This window comes from Somniosus microcephalus, chromosome 10 (assembly GCF_052327205.1).
Source record: "Somniosus microcephalus isolate GS21.2 chromosome 10, FLI_Smic_1.0, whole genome shotgun sequence".
In the NCBI taxonomy this organism is placed as follows: Eukaryota; Metazoa; Chordata; class Chondrichthyes; order Squaliformes; family Somniosidae; genus Somniosus; species Somniosus microcephalus.
Window position 1 is genome coordinate 184,889,574 of NC_140996.1, and position 10,427 is coordinate 184,900,000.

Here is a 10,427-nt window from a genome sequence, read left to right on the forward strand (position 1 = left end):
CACTGGTGCGAAGCTGGTCTTTGCCAATCCTCGCCAGCTTGGACTGCAGGGGAAAGGAGGGGAAGTTATGTGACATGATGCCCTGAGTGATCATCTCATGCCCCCCATGGTGCAAGAGCTCTTACATGACGCCTTGAGTCAAATGTGCATGTGTGTGCCCAGAAAGGGCCATGGGTGCTTGCTGGCAGATGGCCAATGGGGCACAGCCCACCCTGTAGCCATAAAGTCAGGTGCAAATGAAGGGATGCAGAAGTTTGCAGAAACAACACTCACCCTCACGACCAGAGTGAGGTCGTTGAATTTCTTTCTGCATTGGACAGGGCTCCTGGTCACCATGCTGCTGGAGTTGACTCTCTGGCATACATCCCTCCAAGCTCGTCGGTACAGAACATCTCGCCGGCACTCCACTGCGGCCACCAATTGCTCCAGAGCCTCATTGGTGAAGCGCTCTGCTCTCTGTCTCACCTTCTCCATCTGGTCCAAGTTTTTAGTGCCAGAGAAGGGCCTGCGCCGATTCTGAGGCCTGCAAGGTGCAGAGTGTGGATGCTGAAGCTGACTGACCCACCCCTTTAAGAGCTGGCCGGCGCCTGGAAGTCTCGTGGTCATCGGTAATTGAGAGCACCTGCGCAGCGCCCATCCGCTCCGATATTGGGTTGCGCCGGAAGTTTAGCGCCTTAGGAGCCCCGTGTAACGCCTGAATTCGCGCCTCAATCACCTTTAGGGGCGATGCAACCCAATATCGCGCCAGGTGGCGATAAGTTGCGTCTGGCTATAAACTTTGCGCTGCGCCAATTCTAACGCCCCAAGCGGGGCTATACCCAATTTCTAGGCCCAAGAGATTTGGAAAGCCTCAGAAATCAGATTATCAATATCATCTGTACCTCTGGATCCTTCAAGCACATTTAACGCTGAACTATTCAAAAGTTGTGCATATGAAGAGTTTGTAGAGCAGTCTGGTGGTGGTGGTAGCGGCGGCATGGTTGGCGGGTCGGGGTGATCACGGAGGGGGGCTCGGGGAAGCTGATAGCTCGCATGGGGGAGGTTTCGGTGGTCGTCGGAGGGGGGTGGCGAATGGTGGAGGGGGGATTTACAGGGTTAGCTTTTTGGGCCTGGAGAAAGCACTCCTGCTTCTCCTGGCCCACAAGCAGTGCTGTAAAGGCACTTACCGTATGGAGCCAGCCCATCTCCTTTTACCTGCCAGCTGGGAAACCTGGCCAACATGGGTTAAAAATAGAAACACTGGAGGGACGCATTTTCTTTAAAAGGTTTCAGTGACCGATAACCTCCTGAGAGCAGATTGGTTGCCCAGCCCTCATCCCGCCTCGGTTAAATACGGAGGTAGGCGGGTTGGGTTCCTGTTTGAAATTTTTAACATTTTTATTTCCCACCCGACCCAAACCCACCTGTTTTTAGGGGTTGAAAATACCCCCAATGTGTCTGACCATGTGACTTGAGCAAGAACGGAAACACGGGGATAGTGTCTAATTGTAGTTTGTAGTGTCCGTGTGTTGATAAAGACACTGAAGACAGGAGTTGGTTCATAGGTATTTACTAAGCAAAGTCTGGGGGGGGGGGGTTCTAACGGATATACACAATATACAGGCTTATATAGTCCGAGTGGCAATTACCGGTATTACAGCACACCTGGGGCTCTTAAAGGCACATACACTACAATTCCTCCCCTTTTAGCTAACCAGTACATCATATTTTAAGTAATTATTAATTACATGTTATAAGCAAAATAATATACATTGCTGTAGTTAATTAATTATAAGTCAGTCTCTCAGGAGGCTTCCTGACTCGGTCCGGATAACGCCTCGGGGGTGTAGTAGTTTCTGGTGGTGTAGTAGGTTCTTCTGGCAAGGCTGATTCGGCTTGAATGCCAGTGTCGGGTTCATCGGGTTCCAGTATCACCGGATCGGAGGTAGATATGGGTATCTCTACTTCATCGTTAGATGTATAGAGTTGTGGTGTTGGTTGTCCCTTTTCGGATGACTTTATGATTTGGTCAGCATGGCGCCTTATTATGCTTTCTCCAATGTCCACGGTATACATCAGTGGTCCTAGTCGTGTGCAGATAGTTCCAGGCTGCTATTTCTTGGTACGGTAGTCCCGGGCCAAAACTTGTTGACCTATCTGGAAGGTTCTAGTTGGCCTTTCATTCATGCCTTGAAACTGCCGGTTCTCCACGTCCCTTCTGATGTTGGGCTTGACCAAATCCAGCCGGCATCTTAGGTTTCTATTGAAGAACATCATGGCGGGAGTTTGGTTGGTAACCATATGTGTTGCATTCCTGTATGCGAATAAGAAGTTATCCACCTTGTGCTGAAGTTTTATGTCTTCATTACCCATGGCCTTTATGGCCTTCTTGAAGGTCTGGACAAACCTTTCAGCCAATCCATTGGTGGCGGGATGGTATGGGGCGGACGTGTAGTGCTTAACCCCATTGTTTTTTTAAGAACTTTCTGAATTCTTCGGACACAAATTGCGGTCCATTATCAGAACATATCTGTTCCGGCAGCCCATTCCTGGCAAATATGGTCCTTAATACTGTGATGGTTTTTTCCGTGGTGGTGGAGGACATCTTTATTACCTCCGGCCACTTGGAGTGTGCATCAACCGCGATTAAGAACATTGAGTCCATAAATGGACCAGCAAAGTCGATGTGCACCCTTTGCCAGGGAGATGAGGGCCACTCCCATGGATGTAGAGGGGCTTGTGGAGCGTTTTGGACCTTCTGGCATCCTAGGCAGCTCTTGGTCATTTCTTCGATGTCTCCATCGATACCTGGCCACCATACAAACGCCCTAGCTAGGTTCTTCATTTTCACTCCACCCAGATGCCCCTCGTGAAGCTCCTTTAGCACTTTATCCTGGAGTTTGGGTGGAATTACCACTCTGGATCCACACATCAAGGTTCCTCGGCACACTGACAGCTGTTCTCTTCTTTGCGAGAATGCTGGCAACAGTGGTTCGCCATGTGCTGGCCATCCCTTCACTGTTAAATCGTAGACCCGTGAGAGAGTCGGGTCATTTCTCGTCTCCCTTTCAATGGCAGAATTTGTTACTGGTAGACATTCCACTATGGTAGAGTGGAACATCTCTACTGGGTCTACTGTAGGTGCCTCTTCTACCGTTGGCAATGGTAGGCGCGATAAACCGTCAGCATTCCCATGCTGTTTTGATCCTTTGTATTCTATGTTGTATTGGTGTGCCCCTAGAAAAAGGGACCACCTCTGTAGCCTTTGCGCTGTCATAATGGGAACACCTTTTTTAGGGTTGAATATGGAGATGAGGGGTTGATGGTCAGTCAACAAGGTAAATTTTTGTCCGTGTTGGTAATGGTTGAATTTCTTCACTCCCCATACCAGGCTGAGTGCTTCCCTGTCGATTTGGACATAGTTACGCTCAGCTGAGTTTAATGAGCGTGACGCAAAAGCTATCGGCCATTCTGAGCCATCAGGGAATTTATGGGATAATACTGCTCCTATGCCGTAAGGGGATGCATCGCACGCCAGTCTGATTGGCAGTGATGGGTTGTATTGAGCCAAAACTTCTTCGGATGTGATTAAGTCTTTGCATTTATGGAAGGCACGTTTATAGTCTTTGTTCCATTTCCAAATCACTCCTGTTTGTAGAAGTTCATTAAGAGGGTGTAGAAGAGTTGATAAGTTCGGTAAAAATTTATGATAGTAATTTATTAATCCCAGGAACGACCTTAATTGTGAAACATTTTCAGGTGCTGGGGCTTTTATGACCGCTTCAATTTTTTCAGGTGACTTATGCAACCCTTCATTATTAATTATGTGGCCACAATACAATATCTGATTTTGGAAAAATTCGCACTTGGGGCGATTCACTCGTAGGCCCCGTTCTTTCAGCCTAGTGAGCACCTGCTCCAAATTGGCAAGGTGCTCGTTGTCGTTTTCTCCTGTTACAAGGATGTCGTCTAGGTAGCATTGAGTCCCCGGAATCCCTTGCAGGACTTGCTCCATAGCTCTTTGCCAGATAGCTGGAGCTGATGCTACTCCAAAAACCAGTCGATTGTACTGGTACAGGCCTTTGTGTGTGTTTATCGTGAGATACTTTTTAGAGGCCTCCTCAACCTCCATCTGTAGATATGCCTGTGCCAAGTCAATTTTGGTGAAACGTTTCCCTCCGGATAGTGAGGCGAAAATATCTTCTATCCTCGGAAGAGGATACTGTACTGTGTGAAGGACCGGGTTTACAGTCACCTTGAAGTCTCCACAGATGCGAATTTTTCTCTGTTCTTCAGATTTATCTTTATTCAATGCTTTTTTCATGACTGGAACGATGGGTGTTGCCCACTCGCTCCAATCTATTTTGGATAATACGCCTGCTTTTTCCAAATTCTCCAGCTCTGCCTCGACTGCTGGACGTATTGCGTATGGCACCGGTCTTGCCTTAAAAAATTTGGGAATTGCTGTATCTTCCACTTTTATTGAGGCGGTGATGCCTTTCAAGGTTCCTAGTTTCTCTTGAAACACTTCTTTGGCGTTGGCCAAGATGTCTTTTTAACCGTTCAGGTATGATGTCATCATTGTTTTTTTTCTTCCTGGTCACCATCAGTGCCTGAATGGAGTGCCAGTCTAAACGTATCTTTCTGATCCATTCATGTCCCAACAACGGTGGACCACCATCTTGTAGAATGTATAAATACAACTTTTGTATTTCTTTGCCGTTGTATACAACAGGCACCCTTATTTTTCCTTTGGGGTATACTTTCTGCCCGTATATGTTTTTAAGATAATGGATGTGTCTTTTAGAGGTATATGCGAAAATAGCCTCTCGTAATCCCATCGATTTATTACGGTTAGAGCTGATCCTGTATCTAGCTCCATTTTAACTGGGGACCCTGCTATCGTGAGGGTAACCCAAATGGTTTGGTAATCATCTTTGGCAAGTACATTATGTAATTTGAGACAGCTTAGTCTCTTGTTTTCGAAGTCGCTATCGCTCTTCTGGTCTTCGGAGCTACTGTCCGTCATCATTTGTACCTTCCTGTACTTTTCTTTATTGATTTTTTTTTTTCTGTCTGTGGATTTATTTTGTCCAGATCGGCATACGCGTGCAATGTGTCCAATCTTTCCACATTGCCTGCATGCTTTGTCCTTGAACCAGCAGTCCCTCTGGTTATGGGTGGATCTGCCGCAGCGATAACATCTTTCGAAACCCTGTGTCATTTCATGGGTGCCGAAGTCCTGTGTCTTTTGTTGTATCTCTGCAGCTCCTCTTGCTGCTGCTTCGTATGATACAGCCATACTGAAAGCTTTGTCCAATGTTAAATCTTTTTCAGAAAGCAGCCTTTTTTGTGTTCCTTCACTTAAGAGACCGCAAACGAATTTGTCTCGAAGATAATCTGATAGTCCTGCCCCGAATTGGCAGTACTTTGATAGCTTTCTTAATTCGGTTAGGTAATCAGCGTTACTTTCATTCTTGTGTTGATTTCTCTTGAAGAACTTGAATCGTTCCGCTATCAGCAGTGGTGTTGGGTTTAAGTGCTCCTGCAGGGTCTCAACAATTTCTTTAAAATTCTTGTCCTTTGGCTTGGCTGGAGTGATTAAATTTCGTAACAGCCCGTATGCCTTTGCGCCCATTAAGTTCAGAAGTACTGAAGCTTTTTTTCATCTTCTATTCCATTTGCAGTGCAATATACCTCTACTCTTTCCACGTATGTGGTCCAATCCTCTATTTCGCTATCAAAAGCATCAATATTGCCAGACTTAGGCATTTCAGAAAAGATATGGCGCTTCTCACGCTTTTTTTTTTCTTCAGCAAAGATATGGCGCTTCCCGCGCTTTCCCGCCGCTGCTGCCGATGACGACGCTGTTTATTGCGGTTTCCGTTTTTAAATTTTTTTTATTTACTGTTGGAGACTCGTTCCCGCCGGAGTTTCTCTCCAGGTCTGAACGCTGACCTGCTTGCCGCGCCGGCCGTCTCCCGAGTGCTCCCTCCCAGTCCGTTATTGCTTGCCTCCGATTTCGCTGCCTGTCTCAGCTGTAGAGCCAGCCGCTGGAGCCCCAGCCTGACGCCCACAGCTTCTCTCACTTCCTTGAGTCTTCTGGACGCCCGAGGAATCGATGTCCTTGAGATGCTGCCGAATTGCAGGTAAGTCCGTTTCCACTTCATCGCCACTGTAGTGTCCGTGTGTTGATAAAGACACTGAAGACAGGAGTTGGTTCATAGGTATTTACTAAGCAAAGTCGGGGGGGGGGGGGGGGTTCTAACGGATATACACAATATACAGGCTTATATAGCCCGAGTGGCAATTACCGGTATTATAGCACACCTGGGGCTCTTAAAGGCACATACACTACATAGTTGGTCCCTGAGTTCCTGCCCCAGTGAACCCAGATACAAAAAGTTGGTCATGGAAAGGAGTTGATATTAAATATACCCGTGGACACATTTTATCAAACAAAATATATTAAAAATTTGCTCGGCATAAAATTTATTTAGTGTACTATTTTAAAAGAATTGAAACAAATTAAATGAGACATTTTCCCATTTCTTGTATGTTTCAGGGCACTGTGGCAAAACATTTGCTATTCTGGAACGATTTGTTAGTCATGCTGTTCCTGAGGTTCCCTGGCTCATGATTGTGGATGACGACACATTGATAAGGTACTGTGAATGAGCCTAAAACAGAATTCCAACTCATTGATTACATTTGATAATGCCATAAAATTAAAAGTTACATTATTTAAGCATTACTGTTCAACTACAGTTTTGTATTGCAGCTGAATGTCAAGAAATACTTATCAGATTTTGCTTTCACAAGACTTTATGGGGGAGAGATTCTGCACCTTAGCACCTGGTGGGGGCGTTAACGGGGCGCTGAGGAAATAGCGCCCCGTTAACGCAAGGCGAATCCAGCAATGCGCGCCAAATCCGTCACCCCCGTAGCGCCGCCGCTACGAGTTAGTGCAGGACAGATCGCGACGTCAGTGACTGTGCAGCACTAGTCTCGGATTTAACTGAATCACTTTCAAACTTAATATAAAATTCTATCATATTATGGTCACTCTTCCCAAAGGGCCGCTTTACTACAAGGTTATTAATTCATTAGCAAAAGTTACCACTCACTTAATGTGCTGGTTGTGTGCGACCACACATAGCGAATTCTCAATGTGAATGCCCGCTGTCCTGGCAGCAGCTACGATGCCTTCATCCTGCGCCAGTCCGGTGTGCCAGCTTTCTTCCAGCCACATCAAGCTTGTGGTTCGCTGGTCAGACACAAGGGCTAGCCACTCTCCCCCTGACTCATGACTCCCCTCCGCAACCCCAACACTCCTGCCTAGCACTGATATAATGAGAGCCATGCCGCCACAGGAACATAATCGAGCAGACCATCGGGCTACTCGAGCAATGGTTCCACTGCCATGACCGCTTAGAAACATAGAAACATAGAAGATAGGAGCAGGAGTAGGCCATTCGGCCCCTCGAGCCTGCTCCGCCATTCAATGCGATCATGGCTGATCATCAAAATTCAGTACCCTGTCCCTGCTTTCTCCCCATATCCCTTGATCCCCTTAGCCTTAAGAAATATATCTAACTCCTTCTTGAATATATTTAATGAGTTGGCCTCAACTGTCTTCTGTGGTAGAGAATTCCACAGGTTCACCGCTCTCTGGGTGAAGAAATTCCTCCTCATCGCAGTCCCAAATGGCTTACCCCATATCCTTAGACTGTGACCCCTGGTTCTGGACTCCCCCACCATTGGGAACAGCCTTCTTGCATCTAGTCCTGTTAGAATTTTATAAGTTTCAATGAGATCCCCTCTCATTCTTCTAAACTCTAGCGAATATAAGCCTAATTGACCCAATTTCTCTTCATACGTCATTCCTGCCATCCCAGGTATCAGTCTGATGAATCTTTGCTGCACTCCCTCCATGGCAAGAACATCCTTCCTCAGATAAGGCGACCAAAACTGCACACAATACTCAAGGTGTGGTCTCACCAAGGTCCTGTACAACTACAGCAAGACATCCTTGCTCCTGTACTCGAATCCTCTCGCTATGAAGGCCAACATACCATTTGCCGCCTTAACCGCCTGGTGCACCTGCATGCTTACCTTCAGCGACTGGTGCAGAAGGACACTCAAGTCTCGTTGCACTTCCCCTTTTCCCAATCTATTGCCATTCAGATAATAATCTGCCTTCCTGTTTTTGCCACCGAAGTGGATAACCTCGCATTTATCCACATTATACTGCATCTGCCCAATCGCCCAACCTGTCCAAATCGTACTGGAGTTTCTCTGCATCCTCCTCACAGCACACACGCCCACCCAGCTTTGTGTCGTCTGCAAACTTGGAGATATTACATCTAGTTCCCTCGTCTAGATCATTAATATATATTGTGAATAACTGGGGTCCTAGCACCGATCCCTGCGGTACCCCACTAGTCACTGCCTTCCACTCGGAAAAAGACGCATTTATTCCAACTCTTTGCTTCCTGTCTGCCAACCAGTTTTCTATCCAAGTCAGTATCTTACCCCCAATCCCATGTGCTTTAACTTTGCATGCTAGTCTCTTATGCGGGACCTTATCGAAAGCCTTCTGAAAGTCCAAATACACCACATCCACTGGTTCTCCCTTATCTATTCTACCAGTTACATCCTCAAAAAATTCCAGTAGATTAGTCAAGCATGATTTACCTTTTGTAAATCCATGTTGAATTTGTCCGATCCTGTCACTGTTTTCCAAGTGCTCTGCTATTACATCTTTTATAATGGACTCTAGCATTTTCCCCACTACCGATGTCAGGTTTTTCTCTGTTTTTTGTCTACCACCTTTTTTAAATAGTGGGGTTACATTAGCTACCCTCCAATCCATGGGAACTGTTCCCGAGTCCATAGAATTTTGGAAGATGACCAGCAATGCATCTACTATTTCTAGGGCCACTTCCTTAAGTACCCTAGGATGTAGATTATCAGGCCCTGGGGATTTATCAACCTTCAATCCCGTCAATTTCCCTAACACCATTTCCCTACAAATACTGATTTCATTCAGTTCCTCTCTCTCATTAGACCCTATGTTCCCCGACATCTCTGGGAGTTTATTTGTGTCCTCCTTTGTGAAGACGGAACCAAAGTATGTATTTACTTGGTCTGCCATTTCTTTGTTCCCCACTATAAATTCCCCTGATTCTGACTGCAAGGGACCTATGCTTGACTTTACCAATCTTTTTCTCTTCACATATCTATAAAAGCTTTTACAGTCAGTTTTTATGCTCCCTGCAAGCTTACTCTCATACTCTATTTTCCCCCTCTTAACTAATCCCTTTGTCCGCCTTTTGCTCAATCCTAAACTGCTCCCAATCCTCAGGTTTGCTGCTTTTTCTGGCCAATTTATATGTGCTCTCCTTGGATCTTATGCTATCCCTAATTTCCCTTGTTAGCCAATGTTGAGTCTCCTTTTTTGTTTTATATTTATGCCAAACAGGGATGAACAAATTCTGTAGTTCATCCATGAGACCTTTAAATATTTGCCATTGCTTATTCACCGTCAACCCTTTAAGTAACATTCCCCAATCCATCCTAGCCAAATCGCGCCTCATACCATCGTACTTTCCTTTATTTAAATTCAGTACCCAAGTCTCTGAATCAAATACTTCACTCTCCATCTTAATGAAGAATTCTATCATATTATGATCGCTCCTCCCCAAGGGGCCTCGCACAACAAGATTGCTAATTAATCCTTTCTCATTACATAATACCCAGTCTAAGTTGGCCTGATCTCCAGTTGGTTCCTCGACATATTGGTCCAGGAAACCATCCCGTATACACTCCAGGAATTCCTCTTCCACAGTATTGTTACTAATTTGGTTAGCCCAATCTATATGTAGATTAAAGTCACCTATGATAAATGCTGTGCCCTTATTGCACGCATCTCTAATTTCCCGTTTAATGCCATCCCCAAGCTCAGCATTACTGTTTGGAGGTCTTTATACAACTCCCACTAACGTTTTCTGCCCCATGGTATTTCTCAGCTCTACGCATACAGATTCCACATCATCAGAGCTAATATCCTTCCTTAGTATTGTGTTAATCTCCTCTTTAACCAGCAATGCTACCCCACCACCTTTTCCTTTTTGCCTGTCCTTCCTGAATATTGAATACCCCTGGATGTTGAATTCCCAACCTTGGTCACCCTGGAGCCATGTCTCCGTAATCCCAATTATATCATATCCGTTTACATCTATTTGTACAGCTAATTCATCTACCTTATTACGAATGCTCCTCGCATTAAGACACAAAGCTTTCAGGCTTGTTTTTTTAACACTCTTAGACCTTTTAGAATTATTGTTTACTGCGGCCATGTTTGATTTACACCCTTGATTCCTTTGACTTCCACTTTTGCTTTTCTCCTTCCTGTCTTTTGCTTCTCTCCTTCCTGTCTTTTGCTT

At 45.6% G+C, this 10,427-nt stretch overlaps 1 protein-coding gene across 5 annotated transcripts in view; it reads left to right on the forward strand.

Annotated features, from left to right (window-relative positions):
• The window catches only part of b3glcta (beta 3-glucosyltransferase a), a 330,362-nt gene extending 323,576 nt beyond the window's left edge, over positions 1–6,786 (forward strand). For 2 of the 5 annotated variants that reach the window (XM_085999315.1, XM_085999318.1), the window contains one exon: positions 6,545–6,632. Coding sequence is in view for 3 of the 5 variants with exons in the window: in XM_085999317.1 (XP_085855443.1) it covers positions 6,545–6,657 (113 nt within the window). In the remaining 2 variants the exon portion in view is untranslated. Of the gene's footprint in view, positions 1–6,544 lie in introns of all 5 variants that reach the window. The other 3 variants (XM_085999319.1, XM_085999317.1, XM_085999316.1) reach the window with 3 other exon arrangements.
• Positions 6,787–10,427: the final 3,641 nt, after the last annotated feature.